The sequence below is a fragment of the Podarcis vaucheri genome (assembly GCF_965113315.1).
Source record: "Podarcis vaucheri genome assembly, chromosome: Z".
Lineage (NCBI taxonomy): Eukaryota > Metazoa > Chordata > Lepidosauria > Squamata > Lacertidae > Podarcis > Podarcis vaucheri.
Genome location: NC_138758.1, coordinates 36966582 through 36983655, shown reverse-complemented (window position 1 = coordinate 36983655; position 17074 = coordinate 36966582). Strand labels below are relative to the sequence as shown.

Sequence of the window (17074 nt, the reverse complement as noted above, 5' to 3'; positions counted from 1 at the left end):
GTTCAGGGTCCTCCTTCCCCTTGCAGACCCATAATTTAGGTTTTTTACACCATGGAGAAATATTCAAGCTCTGTAAATGTTTTCCATTGTTGGAACTACGGAAATCTAGGCTGCTGCCAGCACCCATGTTTAACGTTCCTTTGAGCGAAAAGTCTTCATCATTTCTGCCCACATATTTATCAAAGAAAGCTGGGCAAAAATTTAAACAGGTATTTCTTGATCCCAGACCAGAATGACTTGCGGGCATTCCCACCAAAGGTGGAAAATGTCCCTTTGGTCCCACAGTCCTGCCAACTGTTCTAACTGTCCTGCTATAGTAGAAGTAATGTGGGATAATTGTGCTGGTGCACAGTGCCACTGGTGTGCTATTTTAAAGTGCATTCTTGGGCATGTGCAAATACAGGTTGGACAGTCTAGAGTTCCATAGCTTTATATTCAGCATTTTCTGTACAAAGAATTAAGTCTTTTTAAGAAGACACACTTGTAAGGAGAATACATACCTTAGTTGGTGGACCCTTCAGGAAGTGCATTGGAGGTGGTTGGGAGCTGCTGCATGCCAGCAGAGGACAGGACCAGAGTTGGCAACAGAATGCCCCATTTTTCTCTTTCCTCTCCTCTTCCCTTCCTACCTCCACTGCAATTCCACTTAGGCTACATCTTCACCATACATTTAAATCAGCATCATACTACTTTTTTATTAAATTATTTTTTATTAATTTTTAATAACAATCCATTGTAGGCCACATTAATACAATACCAAATCACGCCAAATCACAATACAATCAAAAGAGCCAATTAATCAGTTCCTAATTAAACATTTTTGAATGACTTCCCATGTTCCGGCTATCAGGAGTTGGTCATTCCTTGGTCCTGCACCAATTCTCTTAATTAGTCCAAGTTCCACAATTCCGATCTTAATCCTTTATTTTAACAGCCACTGATGTGATGACTTTCGATCATATTTAATAAATCCCTCATAAATCTCATTTTACAACAAATTCAGAGGTTTATTCTCCAGGGTACATTCCTGTGCCTCCAGTTTCTTCCATGTAGTATAAACCCTCTCTTCTAGCTCTGCTGAACTCCAGGTGGTTATGTTTGCTACAGTGGTGGAGCCATTTTGCCCAGGACCCGACTCCACTGGTGGTTGATGCAGGCACCACACCTTTGGAACCAATTCTCTATAGCCTGCCTTCCCCTGACCATCTAGAATTTCTCCCTTATTCTACCCAAGGGTCTTTGCTACACCAGAGTGCCCCAGCTTCTTTAGCTTTGTTAGCGTGTGGTGCTGATAATGCCAAGGTTGCAGGTTTGATCTCCATATGGGACACCTGCATATTCCTACATTTGCAGGGGTTTGGACTAGATGATCCTCAGGGTCCCTTCCAGCTCTATGATTCTGTGACACAACTAGCTGCCACCTTGCCCAGCCCCAGTGGTTTCTACCCATTATCTGTATAGTATGTCATCAGTGAGCTCTAGACTCGTCCATTGAGACCAAAAGGCCTTCATGGTGGTGTTGAGTGGGGACACAACTCCTCAGGGTGGAAGAGCCCAAGAATTAATTTTTCACTTACACAAAGCATTGATGTCTGGATCACCCCTTTGTAAAGTCTAGTGGATGGAAGAGCACTCTTCATAGCTGCTGTTAAGCCAAAGCTTGCTTTTTCTTGTAGGTGGCACAAGATTGGATAGAGAACCAGAAATGGAAAGACAAAAGGAATTTCCATTTAACTTTGCTGAACTTCAGTCTGGACACAAATGAAGCAGATTTTACAGGTGAGTGAGAATTTCACTGCATATAAACAAACAGGCAGTAAAAATTCGGTTCTGTTTTCAGTAGTGGTTGAAGTAGATAGCAAATGCTTGTGTAGCAAAGGCGAGATTGCTGGGGTAAGCAGACAAGTGCTATTATACTTCTTTCTGCCTGCATAATTTTTGCTTTTTTTGCCCACACATGTTGATGGGTGTTTTAGACCATTTTCAGTTTTGCACTGATCTGAATTAAAAAAAAGAAAGGTTTATACCAATAATTTTATTGTTTTATATCTTGTGTATAAAAGAAGTATTAAACCTTGAGGTGGGTGGGTATAAATTTTGGGAAATAAAATAAACCAATATCCCATGCCCATGACCCAAGCAAACTGAACTCCAGGTGCTGTAAAGGATTAAATAAATAAAAAGCTAATGCTATTTCATAAAAAAACCCCAAAACAAAACAGGGATTGAGGAGTGGTATGCCTGTTTTATCTCAACACCTAGATTGCTTTATATGTCTCCAAAACTGTTCTTATCAGGTCATACAAATGAACTGAGAAAAACCCCTCATACAACTAAATTGACAAAAGATTTATTAGGCTGGGTCACAGGTGTAACTGAAAACACCTGAAATTCAAAGCTGAGCTTCAACAACTTGTGGTTGACCTGTATCTTTTTACTGAGGGTTTGGTAACATTAAAGCCATATCCATATGTGGCTAGATGCTTGCATATTTTTATTCTGTGTTCAAATTATTTTTCCAGCTAACCTCTCGGAGAACAATTTGGGGAGACAGTACCCAAAGCAAGATGACTTTGTGGTCTTAACAGTGTATGAAAAGCAAGCCTTTCATAGCAACCCTGGCAAGGCAGAAAGCCACCCAGTGTGCCACGTCGGTTGCGTCACTCGGTTTTATTTTAGTAAGTTTTTTAAAACTAACTTGTCAGTGGGGAAAAGAATTACCTTAGCCAACCATTTGTGCCATTAATTCTTTTGATTTGGGATGTGGGGTTCCTTTCGGCTATTTGAGCGTGGAATTCTAGCTCGGCCCAGATATTGCAACAAGCTTTGTGGTTAAGAAAAATTACCGTATTTTTTGCTCCATAAGACACACTTTTTTCCTCCTAAAAAGTAAGGGGAAATGTGTGTGCGTCTTATGGAGCGAATGCGGTGGGGGCAGGCAGGAAAAGCCCCCAAGAGTCGCACATAAGCTCTGTGCGGCTCTTGCGGGTTTTTCTCCAGGAGGGAGAAGGGACTGACGTGGCCAGTCAGTCCTTTCTCCCTCCTCGTAGAAAAGCCCGCAGGAGCCGCGCGCTCCTTAAAGGGTGCACAGCTCCTGTGGGCTTTTGCAGGAGGTGGGGAAATTGCCATAGCCGCGCGCAGTCTCTCCCGGCTGGAGAGGCTGCACGTGGCTAAAGAAGCCAAGACAGCCAGCGGGATGGATCCCGCTCACTGTCTTGGGTTCTTTAGCTGCGCGCAGCCTCTCCTGCCGGGAGAGGTTGCGCGCGGCTAAAGAGGAGCAAAAAATACAGTAACTCTAGTTTGATGTAAAGCCGGACTTGACCAACCATGGTCAGCTGGCAACCCAAGAAATCTAGAGATCATGGTTTGACATCAGAAACAATGGTTTGAAGTGGGGTTCCAAACCATGGTTTTGGGAAACGAATGCAGACAAAGAACTCTAAACCATGTTTGTTAGTATGTATATATACTGGAAATGCTCTCAAACTTTGATTTGGGATGCGGGTGGTGCTGTGGTTTAAACCACTGTGCCGCTTGGACTTGCCGATTGGAAGGTCAGTAGTTCGAGGCCCCGCGACGGGGTGAGTTCCTGTTGTTCGGTCCCAGCTCCTTCCAACCTAGCAGTTCGAAAGCACACATTGCAAGTAGATAAATAGGTACTGCTGTGGTGGGAAGGTACAGTGGTACCCCGCAAGACGAACGCCTCGCGAGACGAAAAACTCGCAAAACGAAAGGTTTTTTCATTTTCGAGTTGCCTCGCAAGACGAATTTCCCTATGGGCTTGCTTCGCAAAACGAAGCTTGCCCCGGGGACAGCGGGTCTTCTGTTTTGAAGCAAGGGGCGGCGGGGAGATCGCTTCTCCCCACCGCCCCTTGCTTCAAAAGAGGTCCGGGGGCAGCGGGAAGCGCTTCCCGCTGCCCCCGGACCTCTTTTGAAGCAAGGGGCTGCGGGGAGATCGCTTCTCCCGGTGCTCCGAAGCGGGGCGGGGGGGGCGGGAACACCTGCCCCAGCCGCCGGGCTTCGTAGCGCTGCTGCGAAGCCGGGCGGGAACACCTGCCCCAGCCACCCCGCTTCGGAACGCTGCTCCGAAGCGGGGTGGGGGGGGCGGGAACACCTGCCCCAGCCGCCGGGCTTCGTAGCGCTGCTGCGAATCCGGGCCGGGGGGGGCGGGAACACCTGCCCCAGCCACCTCGCTTCGGAACGCTGCTCCGAAGCGGGGTGGGGGGGCGGGAACAGCTGCCCCAGCCGCCGGGCTTCGTAGCGCTGCTGCGAAGCCGGGTGTGGGGACGGGAACACCTTCTGAAGGCGGGCGGGGGGCGAAAGTCTTTGTCCCCCCTGCCTGCCTTCCCAGGGGCTTTTAAATCGCCCCGGACAGTGGAGAAGTCCTCCGCTGTCCCGGGGCGATTTTAAAATGCCGCCTGCCAGCATTTTAAGATCGCCCGGACAGCGGAGAAGTCCTCCGCTGTCCCAGGGTTTTTTAAAATGCTGGGGGTGGGAAGAAAAGCCCTTGTCCCCCCCCCCAGCCTTCAGAAGAGGTCCGGGGACAGACTGTCCCCGGACCTGGTCTGAAGGCGGTTTCCCTAGGAACACATTAATTGATTTTCAATGCATTCCTATCGGAAACCGTGCATCGCAAGACGAAAAAACCGCAAGACGAAGAGACTTGCGGAACGAATTAATTTCGTCTTGCAAGGCACCACTGTAAATAGTGTTTCTGTGCACTGCTCTGGCTTTGCCAGAAGCGGCTTAGTCATGCTGGTCACATGACACGGAAAAACTAGCGGTGGAAGCGGACAAACGCTGGTTCCCTCGGCTTGTAAAGCAAGATGAGCGCCACAACCCCAGAGTCGTTCGCGACTGGACTTAACTGTCAGGGGTCCCTTTACCTTTACCTTTATATATACTGGAAATGCTGTCAAACTATGGTTTGGGTTCTAAATAATGATGAATGCATGTAGTATTATTTCTGAATTTTATTCCTGTGTATGTGTCTTTTCTTTTTAAAAAATAAACAGAATACAAAGAGCAGGATGTCGTTAATCTGTCTGTCAAGACACAAGGGAATTTGTCCCATATCGAGAAGAAAGTAATGTGCCTCACCATTTGTTCATTGGCCACCATGCAGCGAATGTTTAAGGCCCTTCTTCTGCTTAACCGAAGCCCTCTAGCCAAAGCCATAATCAGCACAGAATATTCTGACTTCTCTCTCATGGGCTCAAATGTGGACTCTAAGAATTCTGTAAGTGTTTGAATTGGTTTTAAATGGGCTAAAGATATGTCCCAGTCCTGATTTAGGGAAGTATAATATCCTTGCTACCCATTACCAAATTGTATGCCAATGAGCCAGGTTTTAAGTTGAAATTTCCTCAGAGATGGGTAGAGAAGGCCAGAGAGAGAGGGGAGATGATATCTGTTTATTTCTACTCCAGCAGCCAACTTTCCTTAGTGGGCTGGGGAGAGGGAAGAACTGAAGTGACAATTAAATGGTAAGATTAGCAACAAATGGAAGCTCTTTCCTTCTACCATCTCCAGGGAAACCTTCGGAATTATGGTTCACAAAGTGCTGCTTTCTGCATGGTGCCCATAACATGGCTACAAATCAGTAGACCATGGGAACAGGGAATGGTCTTTTAGATGTCTTAAAGGGGTGAGGAACTTCAGGTTCAGGGGCCAAATTCCACCCTCCAAGCCTCTGTCCGGCCCTTGCAACTCTCCCCAGGCTATGTCCCTCACCAGCCTTGCTTTGCACCTTCCTTGAATGGTTTTGTTTTGTTTTTTGCCTGGCTGTGATGTGTACTTGAGCTCTGATCAAGCCTCTTGCTTACCTGAATTTGGGATGAGATAAAGTGGTGTCTTCAGTGTGAAGAAGCAACTGTACAAAGGTAAAATGTACTATGTTGTTCTGCCCATATTCATCCCTGGCATGTGGCCTTAGAAGGTTGCTCAAGAAGGAATGTTGTCTCCACCCAAGTGTATAATTCTTCCTACTCCTTTATGTCTCCTTTTTATTATGCATTTTGTGCTCTCATTTTGTATTTTTATGTTGTGACCCTCCCTATGAGCTTCGGATGAAGGGCGGTAGACAAATTTAATCACTCATATAAAAATAGTAGCAATGCATGAACTATGGAGGGACGCGGGTGGCGCTGTGGGTTAAACCACAGAGCCTAGGACTTGCTGATCGGGGTGAGCTCCTGTTGTTCGGTCCCAGCTCCTTCCAACCTAGCAGTTTGAAAGCACACATTGCAAGTAGATAAATAGGTACCGCTCCGGCGGGAAGGTAAACGGCGTTTCCGTGCGCTGCTCTGGTTCGCCAGAAGCGGCTTAGTCATGCTGGCCACATGACCCGGAAGCTGTACGCCGGCTCCCTTGGCTAATAAAGTGAGATGAGTGCCGCAGCCCCAGAGTCGGCCACGACTGGACCTAATGGTCAGGGGTCCTTTTACCTTTACCTTTACCTTTATGAACTATGGCCTAGCTCAAAGCAGGAGAATTAGCAAGGTTCCTGTCCCAGGAACCCACATGCTCACACTAAGCCATGCTTTGGCATAGCAGCAGTGTAAACCAAGTCACAGAAATCTCAGGGAATAGAAAGTTCTTGTGAATGACATGCCTTTGTCCTCTCTCCTACTCCACAGTCTTCGTACATGAGAGAATTTAATGAAGATCAAAGGACAGCTATTGAAACAGCTTATGCCCTCGTGACACAGTCCCCTTCACTGCCCAAAATTTGCTTGATCCATGGGCCACCTGGGTCTGGGAAATCTAAGACTATCCTTGGACTCCTTTACTGCATTTTCATCGAGGTGGGTTAGGTCAATAACACCCTGCATGTGCCAGTCCTTGTGAAATGCATGAGAGTAGCTAATAGGCTTAACAACAAATGGCATCCCCGGCTCTCTTATTCTGGTGGCAAATTACAAGACACAATATTTTATATTGCTTTATTTAATACATTTAGGGTTTTATTTTGAGTTATTGTTGTTAATTAATGGGAAACGACATAGCTATAATGGGAGTGTATTTGCTCAGCATACAGAAAAGGTCCCATAATTGATCCCTGGCATTTCCAGGTATAGCTAGGAAAGGGTCCCTGCCTGAAACCTTGGAGGACAACTGATGTCAGTCCATGCACCCTATTGAAGGAGATGGGCCAGTATTAGGAAGCTTCCTATGTTCTCATATAAATCTTATTAAATAAATAAATAGTGGTCCCTCTTATTATATACTGGTTTTAGCCTGGTTCTTTTAACAAAAAAGTAGGGTTGCTTTCTTCTCTTTTTTTATTGGACCTGTTCTTGTCCCTTTACATAATGTCCATTCTGTGTGTGCAAGGAGTTGAGCTTTCAGTGAGGCAGCACTTATTCTCTGGAACTCCCTGCCCATTGAAATTAGGCAAGCATATTCCTTGTACTGTTTCTGCTCAAAACCTTTTCATTTAGGCAAGCCTATCCAGACTGTGGTCTAAACAACAGAGCCTAGGGCTTGCCGATCAGAAGGTCGGCGGTTCAAATCCCTGCGACGGGATGAGCTCCTGTAGCTCGGCCCCTGCTCCTGCCAACCTAGCAGTTCGAAAGCACATCAGAGTGCAAGTAGATAAATAGGTACCGTTTCGGCGGAAAGGTAAACGGCGTTTCTGTGTGCTGCTCTGGTTCACCAGAAGCAGCTTAGTCTTGCTGGCCACATGACCCGGAAGCTGTACACCGGCTCTCTCGGCCAGTAAAGCGAGATGAGAGCCGCAACCCCAGAGTCGTCCGCGACTGGATCTAACGGTCAAGGGTCCCTTTACCTTTACCTATCCAGACGTATAATTTTATTATGTACATCTAGTTTTGTATTATTTTAAAAGTTTATTTTTATCTCTTATTTTCATCATTTTATATGTCTGATTATTTGCTATTTTTCTGTTTTTTCTTTAACTTTATTAAACCACTTATATTTTTTTTAATTAAGCAGCATATAAATCTTTAATTAAAAAAAAATCAGAAAAGATGAAGGTCTTATAAATTGCTATGTATTGGGTTGCTCTTAAAGACACAGATGTAAGAGGGGGGACTGGTAAAGAAAAAAATGTATATAGATAACTCTGAATGGTTAAAGACTCATATTCTTCATATGATTTAGCAGGCAGTACGTAAAAGAGGACTGGATAAATTTATGGAGAATAAGACTATCAATGGCTTCTAGCCACAGTCAGAGGCATCAATGCTTCTGAATATCAGCTGCTGGAAACCTCAGGAGGGAAGCAGGGGCATAGGAAGGGAGGTGCAGGGGATGTGGTCCGCCCTGAGTGTCATCCTTGAGGGGGGTGGCAAAATGGCACTGCCTGAAACAGCAGCGTGGGGCTTCCATCCACTGGGTGGACTCTGTGGGCAGCTCACCGTGGCGCCCCTGTGGGCGGATTGCCCCGCCCCCACCACTCCGAATGCCGGAGCAGCTGGCTACGCCCCCAGAGGGATGAGTGCACTTGTGCTCAGATCCTGCTTGCTAGTTTTTCCACAAGCATCTGGCTGGCCCCTGTGAGAACAGGATGCTGGACTAGATGGCTCATTGGCCTGATCCAGCAGGCTCTTCGTAGCTGTACTTGGAACAGACTCTTTGCAGTTACTGTGCACAATTAACACAGGCCTCATAAATTTAAGGGTCTACTCTATGAGTAAAATTATGTTGGATACAACCATTGCACTTTAAAAAGGGACCTTGATCTGAAAGGGTGCAAGACTGCCCTACATTATTGCATTTACATTTTTCTCCATCCCCTTTGTGCCCTGAGAGAACTGCAAGGGAGTCACTTATTTGGCTAAATGTTAGAGGGCACTTCATAGAGTTAGGAGCTTTTCAAATGAGACTATCTCGGGGGTGGGGGTGGCCTTTCTGTTGCAGGAGGTCCTTTACCCAAGAGCATTTTTTTCAAGGATGTTGAGGTTGCAGTGTAGACCCCTTGTCCAGCAGGGAGTTGGACTAGATGCTGTTTGAAAGACCCTTCAAGGATTGTTGTGCATTCCTCTTTTTTTGATCATGTTTATTAGTTTTCCTTTACAATAATCCAATAATAGCCTCATTATAACAATGCCAAATTATAATACAATTATTAATACTATTCATTTAGATGCGAAATTATATAATTTTGGTCCATCCCCCCCCCACGTGCTAGAATTGGTGGTTTGATGATTTACTTTATTTCTGCATTCCAGAATCTTATTAATTTCAATTACACTCCAGTCAGAATAACAATCCCTTAAACAACAACTGCACTTTTAACTACTTCCATTAATATTGTCACATTAAATTATTTGTAAATCTACAGATGAAGCATTCAAACTGTATCCTTGTTCTTCCTGTGTGGATTGTTATGCATTCCTAGACTGGACATGACTACTTACAGTGGTACCTCGGGTTACATACGCTTCAGGTTACAGACGTTTCAGGTTACAGACTCTGCTAACCCAGAAATAGTACCTCAGGCTAAGAACTTTGCTTCAGGATGAGAACAGAAATTGTGTTCCCGCGGCGTGGCAGCAGCAGGAGGCCCCATTAGCTAAAGTGGTGCTTCAGGTTAAGAACAGTTTCAGGTTAAGTACGGACCTCCGGAACAAATTAAGTACTTAACCCGAGGTACCACTGTATATGATTCAGTTGTTTCAATTGTGCTACACTGGGTGTAACTTACAACTTCTCTCCTCCCCCTTTTTTAATCTCCAGAGACCAGGAAAAGAAAATGCTGTGCAAAGCAAAATCAAGAACCGTGTGCTGCTGTGTGCCCCATCCAACGCTGCTGTCGACGACCTGATGAAAAAAATAATTCTTATGTTCAAGGGAAAATGTCAGGACAGTAGCAGTCCTTTGGGTACACTGAGTTCTTGTCCAGTTCTCATATGTGGAAGTCATGGTTTGGTGGGAGCAATTGGCTTGGTTATAGCTAAACGCTAAGACTTATTCAGGGTTTAAGTCACTTAGGACTGTGCTCCCACCCTTTCAGTGTAGTTAGCAGTAATTACGCTTACTGTAGCATATGTTCTTGCAGAAAAGTCATTCCAAATGGGGCCTGGTGCCATCTCTGTGTATCTTTTAGACTCCAAGCATGGTCTTTCCTGTACATCCTTACACTTTTTAAAAAGGATATTTAGGGTCCTTTGAGATATTTTTAATGCTGCACTTGTCTACTGAAAGGTTTGCTTCATTTCTTTTTGCTAGTTTTAGTGGTTTTAAAAAATTGTTATTTGTATTTGGTTTTTTGCAAACCATCCTATGGGTGTTTTCAGCAAAATAATGTTAAGTACCTAAGAAGAGCCTGCAGGATCAGGCCAGTGGTTCACGTAGCCCTCTTCCAGTTCTCATAGTGACCACCCAAAAACCTAAATGCTGCAACCTTTCCTTGTAGGAGAGTCGCTCTATCCCTTTGATCATTTAGTTGCCCTTTCCTGAACATTTTCCAACTCTTAGCTCTTAATGTGCAAGATGCAGATTTCAGGATTTGCTAAGCAGATCAAAATTGTTTGCCAAATGCTTTTCTTTCTTTTTCAAAAAACTAACTGTAATGTAGCAAGGCACTGAGTATCTGTTTTACATCCAGGAAACTGTGGTGACATCAACTTGGTGAGACTGGGACAAGAAAACTCCATCAGCAGGGACGTCTGGAAGTTTAGTCTAGATGCCCAGGTCGACCATGAAATAAGTGAGTATCTTATAAAGGGTTTTTTTCAAGGTCCCCGTCCCCCCCCCCCAAATATTTTATTAGAAGCATTTCATTTATAAAAAGAGAGTGAGGAAAGAGAAAGAAAATGAGTGAGAATGAAAAAAGAAAATTCTTTTACATTACCATACATAAATATCCAGATGTGTATATTCTTATTATTCTAATACACATATAATTGTCAGTAGTTTATTCTGTGTAAACTCATTCCAAATATTATTGTATATATTCGAAGAAAGTCTGCGTCCATAAGCTGTCCAATCATATGCTAAGCCATTGATTAAGGGGAATAGTGTGTCTGTTCCTCCAATTCATCAGTATCAGTCTCTTGGCCACCATTAGGGTATGTAGATTCCATTTTTGCTGTCCTTTTGTCAATTTCCATACAATGGGTATATAGCTCAAGAGCACATTCACCTCTGAAAATCTTAATTTTTTCTGTAGGGTCTTTGTTGATATAGTTCAGCACTGCCTCCCCAAAACTTAGTAAGTTGGGACACAGTAAAAACATATATTTCAAGGAAGCACTGTCTATATTACAGCTTCAACAAAGAGCTACATTAGATAGTCCTTTCTTATTCAAACATAAGGGAGTCCAGTAGAAAATAATACTTAGAATCTACTGGACTCCCTTATGTTTGTATAAGATCCATTGACGCATCTGATACTGAAGCTATGACATTTTCTTTCTGTCTAGGAAATAGTGAGCATTCCAAATCTTTATTCCAATAATTTCTTAGAGTTTAAGAAATTAAACTTTATCAAACTTATTTGTTGATAGTAAATAACTATAAAAAGTAATCCTGCCTTTTTAGTTTCAAATGAATTATCCAATTGCTCCAAAATCTCTGGTGTGTCATATGTTGTGAAGGCTGCTGGACCAAAGATGTTGTTGCTGCAAGTATTGCCATTGGGCCACCTCTGACAGATGGTATTTTTCTCTTAGAGCATCATACACGTAAAATTTGTCTTCCTCATTTATCAGTTGGTTTTTCCCCATGGTCAATTGTCTGTTGATTAGTTGTTTTAATAGTGAGGTCCCAAGGTTGGCCTCTGTTCTATCTGAAATAGTCTTCCCAGATCATAAGCCCAGAGCAGGGATTAGCTGAGGGGATGAAATCCTGTAACATCATCCTATCCATCCCATCCTATCCAGGTCTGTAGCTGGAGATTGTTTAATTAAATAAATTTATACGTGCAGGTTCTGCTTAGCAAACACAATGTGTTTCTTGGAAATGGTTTGTTAGGAACTACTTGTTTTCGAAAGCACATCATAGTGCAAGTAGATAAATAGGTACCGCTCCGGCAGGAAGGTAAACGGCATTTCCATGCGCTGCTCTGGTTCACCAGAAGTGGCTTAGTCATGAGTGCAAGTAGATAAATAGGTACCGCTTCGGCGGAAAGGTAAACGACGTTTCTGTGTGCTGCTCTGGTTCGCCAGAAGCGGCTTAGTCATGGTGGCCACATGCCCCCCAGCTCCCTTGGCCAGTAAAGCAAGCATTGAATTTCAGTGTGTGAGAGAAAGCATCTTGGTAAGTGACCAACATTCTGTTTCAAAAGTGGAATATAAATGACTAAACTAAAATCACTTGGTTGAATTCCTTAGGCAAAGCAGCCCTTGGCAGACATCAAGATATCTGCAGACGAAAAGAAGACCTGGATCAACAGCTGGACATTATTTGTCGCCAGCGTGCTATAGCAAAAACCCAAAGCGCTGGCCAGGTACTTGTTTGTTAGCATGGGTAATTGGACTAGGATTAGCACGTCGAAATCAGGCTGTTGAGTAGGCTGGCATTCCGAAACTTGTTTAGACATGCTTTGCAGTTAAACGTGTCAAGGCATGAGGGAGGGGCCAAAACATGGTGGTGTCGTGCTTCACTTGTTCAAGGACGCAGCCTCCAGAAATGGGGGGCTCAGGTAGCAAGGGGGCTGTGCAGAACAAAATGTTTTTAGTAAGATTTGTTGAGTTAGAGCGTTGGTCCATCTAGCTCAGCATTGCCTGCTCTAACTGGCAGTCACTGTCCAGGGTTTCCGGCAAGGGTCTCTCCCAAACTTACCTGGAGATGCCATTGGGGATTGAACTGGGTCCATCTGTGTGCAAAGCAGATGCTCTACCTCTGCACAGCAGCCTGTCCCCTAAAATAAAATAAGGTTCCAGTCCTCGTGGTTCTGAATTAAAGCTGACTTAATAGCTGCTCTTCACTGAATCAGACCATTGATCTCTCTAGCATTGTTTACATCAGGGTGGTTTGAGGTTTTTTGCTTCGCTAGAATGTGTCCTTGGAGTTTTGCTTTCCTGGATAGCAGATTGGGAGAGGGGTGTAGAATTGAGTCAGCTGTACAAAGGGAACACCCATTACTGACACGTGACCCCTGCAAACTTGCTCAGAAAGGGATGCAGCCCTGAGGTTGAAAAAGGTTCATCACCCTGATCTACACTGACAGGCAGCAGCTTTCCAGGGTTTCAGACAATGGATATTCCTCCCTGGAAATGCAATTGAGGACTGAACTGGAGAGCTTCTGCATGCTTAGCAGATACTGCTGCTGAGCTCAGGAAGCTGCCTTATCTTTCATCCATCCAGCTCATTTTCTCAATACTGACAGGCAACAGCTCTCTGGGGTTTCAGTTGGAGTTACCTGCCTAGCCCTACCTGGAGATGCCATTGGAGATTGAATCTGGGACCCTCTGCATCCAAAGCAGATGCTCTGATGCTGAACTATGCTCTTCCCCATGCTTGGTTGTTTATGCTTTTCAAAAATATATGTTGCTATGGCCATTGGCTAATGCGAATAAAGTTTATCTTGCTAAAAATAAGAGTACAACTTTCCCCCTTTCATTCAGCTGCAATTATTAGACAAGGAGATTTGCAGACTTGGAGAGGAAAGAAAGAGGCTCACTGTTCAACTGAAGAAGGTAACCATTTGGTCTTTAAGGTGCTCTTAAAAACAGCCTCACTCAGTGAACTGCTTTGTTTCGTCATGCAAAAAAGTGTTTGTATCTCAAGTTAGCTCCAGCTAGGATATATCTCTCATTACCGCAGATCACTGATGGTGGTGCTGCTCTGTTGCACATCAGTCATGTGCCATAAACTCAGTCCAGTCATAGACTTATAAGCATTTGTGGGGGCTCAGAGATCATTGAGTCCAGTGTCTTGCTTTCTGTTCAGCTATTAAGGTGCCAGTCTGAGCCTTGAAAAGCACATCAAACAAAAAGAAGTTAGAAGTGTAGCGCTCCCTCCCACTTCCTCTTTCAGCTCCACAAGTTGTATGCAACTAAATTTTAATGGGCTCAATATGTTATTAATTGTGTTGGATACAACCTTTTGCACTTTCCAAGGCAGGGGGTAGCTCTCCTCACCACCTTGTGGCACAGAAGGTGGGGCTCAGGGGCTTGGTGAGCATCGGGAGAAGTGGCACTGTTGTACTCTTGAGTACCACACTGGTGAACATATGCCTTCATTTGACTCTAAGCAGGTATTGGCTGTGTTCATCATGAGTTATAGGAGCACAGGGAAGCTGTGTTATACTGAGACCATTGGTCTGTCTAGGTCAATACTATCTGCACTGACTGGCAGTGGCTGTTCAGGATTTCAGGCAGGGGACATCCAAAGCCCTAACTGAAGATACTGGCCAATGAAGCTGCCACCTTCTGCATTCAAAATGGGCACCCCTCCACAGAGCTATGGCCCTTCATTTTAGCATCTAAGCCACTTCTTCCTCTAAAAGGAGCTGAATTCATCTTTAACCACACACTGAGCAGGGACTTGTTGTTGTAAAAACAAATCAGGCAGCTGAAAGAAAACTGGGCTCTGTCTGAAAACTAGGTCTTCTTCAAAATAAAATTCCTGGTTCTTATTTTCCAGGATTGTGGACGATCGCAAGGCGATTTGAAAGCGAACATCCTCCTGAAGTCTCACATCATCTGCTGCACACTGAGCACCAGTGGGAGTAGCATGCTGGCATCAGCATTCCGGCGGCAGGGCTGTGACCCTCTGAGCTGTGTCATTGTGGATGAGGTTAGTGGGCACTATGGCGGCAAGGGGGTATTTAGAGGGGAGGATGTCATTGGTACCTTTTAGGCATTGCAGAAACAACCCTTTTCATTTTAGCTGGCTTTGTATTTATTTGATTGTTTATTTCCACCACTGACACCACCTTCTGACACTAAAAGCCCCCAAGGCAGCTTTTTTGTTCAATGTGATTGATTGATTCTGGAGATTTAGCCTGTTTTTTCTTCTTCCTATTTTGAGATGTGTATGAGTGGCTTGCCTGGGGTTTTGTGTTGGAGGGACCGGTGAGTCAGAGCCTTGCCAGTTTTTCTTCCATGAAATGGGTATTTTGTGGAGCCCATAACAGTTTCTTAGATTTCCAGATAGGCCCCTGAGCTCCAAAAGGTTGGGTATCCCTGTTAGCAAACGAAGGATGCTGCCTTATATTGAATGAGACCATTGACCCATCTTTCCTATCCTGACTGGCTGCAGCTCTCCAGGGTTTCAGGCAAGAGTCTCTCCCAGCCCTACCTGGAGATGCCACCGGGGATTGAACCTGGGACCTTCTGCAAATCATGTGCCTTTTGGAGGGCATCTTGTTGTCTACCCTTAGACTGGCCTCTCTTACCACCTTACACTTTTCTCTGCAGCGTAACAACAGCAGTAAATATACTTTGCCTATAAGGACTGCCGCTTGTTTCCTCTTTCTCTGACCCTGGGCCTGATCACCACATTTCACAGCCTTCCTTCTGGCAGTAAGGAGTTTTTCCTTTTGCAGCTCAGACCAGTGGTTCCTTCATCCCAGAGAGCAGCACCCCCCCCCCTTTGAACCTTCTGCCAGCGAAGTCTTTCTCAAAGATGCCTAGAGCAGGGGACCTGAGAGTTGCAAAGCTTGTTCTTGGTCCCAGAACCTCGATTAATATCTTTGTAAGGGGAAAGAATTATATTAATAGACGTAAGCTGTCAAGCAAGCCGCCCTGCCTCCTCTTACAGCCTGGTTGAAGGCAGTCAGTCTTGGGCCGTTAGCAGGCTCTCCTCTGTCACTCCACTTAGCAAAATCTGACACTGTCCCCAGCCCCTGTCGTGGCAAGAACAACATGCAGAGTCTTAATTTTCTGTGTGTGCTGAAATTTGAAAATGAGTTTTCCTCTTGGCTTGAGTGCTTTGCACATTTTTGAGGGTGGGCATTTTGAATTTGATTCCAAGGTAAATTCACCCCCTAAACTGGCTATCCACCAATCTCAAGTTGAAGAAGCCATCGCCACCATTATTTTTTTTTAAAAAAAATACCCTCAACACTTTAAAATTCAGTTGCTGTAATCCAAGAACAAAATAGTCTTGTTTGTATGTTAGCATTTAGCTGTGCAGTTGAGCATTATGTGAAAGGGCTCCCATTTGGGGCTGGCAGGAGTTGCAGTTCCGAAACCTTTGATGGGCACTCGCTGGGTTGGGAGGGAAAGCTGAACTAGATCAAAATAACCATACGGGGAAAGCAGAAATACATTTAAATGGGAAGCAGACAAATAAATGTTGGAAGGCTAGGAATTTGGGATGATTATTATTATTAATGCAAGATCCCCAGGAACCTCCCCTCTATTTTGAACACCCTGGCTTTCCCTCTCCTCCTGAAAACTGGCTTCTGGGGGTCGCAGTGGATGAGCTGCAGGTGTGGGGCTGGGGGTGGGAAGGGGGAGCAGGATTTAATGCAAGATGGCTCCTGCAGCAAGATCTTAGGATCCATACCTGTGGCTTTTCTGTCATTGCCTGGAATATACCTCTCTTCCTGTCACCCCATTCACACTGCTGTGCTTTTCTTCTTAAAAGGCTGCACAGTCTTGTGAGATGGAAACTCTCATCCCGCTCACTCATGGCTGCAAAAAACTGGTCCTGGTTGGAGACCCAAAGCAGCTTCCTCCCACAGTTAGATCTATGGTGAGTACGGCACAAATTAAGCCTTTTAGGTAGCTCAAGAGGGCTCATTCATTCGTAATCTCTACTTCAAACATCTCTTCCCTGCCGTGAACCCACCCCTGCCTCATTCCCTCCCCTCCCAATTTGTGAAATGGGCATAATATTACTGATTTCCCTTTATAGGATGGTGGTAAGGGTTATCACAAGGTAATGTACATGGGACACTTTGAGCCATCTAAATCACTGTAAATGTTAAACTGTAAACTAATACTGATCTCCAAGCCCTCATGTTTCTGTAGCCAAAATGTGGTAGCTATGCACAAAGAAATGCAGCTTGCAGCAGCCATGCAGAAAATGCAACAGCCATGCACAAGACGGAGCTATCAGTGGACTTGGTTTGGCCTCTCAGTTTGCAGAAGTACAAAAATATGGTTGGGGGGTACCTAATGATGTTTCTTCCAAAAACAGCCCAGTGAGAACT

The 17074-nt window shown here is 44.7% G+C and overlaps 1 protein-coding gene across 4 annotated transcripts in view; it reads left to right on the top strand.

Annotated features, from left to right (window-relative positions):
• LOC309523736 (putative helicase senataxin) overlaps window positions 1-17074 on the top strand; it is a 54388-nt gene that overhangs the window by 28495 nt on the left and 8819 nt on the right. For all 4 annotated transcript variants that reach the window (XM_082207792.1, XM_082207791.1, XM_082207793.1 and 1 more), the window contains 10 exons: window positions 1677-1779; window positions 2523-2678; window positions 5016-5239; window positions 6639-6806; window positions 9703-9847; window positions 10574-10675; window positions 12300-12415; window positions 13536-13607; window positions 14557-14709; window positions 16507-16614. In XM_082207792.1, the coding sequence (XP_082063918.1) occupies window positions 1677-1779; window positions 2523-2678; window positions 5016-5239; window positions 6639-6806; window positions 9703-9847; window positions 10574-10675; window positions 12300-12415; window positions 13536-13607; window positions 14557-14709; window positions 16507-16614 (1347 nt within the window). The remainder of the gene's footprint in view (window positions 1-1676; window positions 1780-2522; window positions 2679-5015; window positions 5240-6638; window positions 6807-9702; window positions 9848-10573; window positions 10676-12299; window positions 12416-13535; window positions 13608-14556; window positions 14710-16506; window positions 16615-17074) is intronic.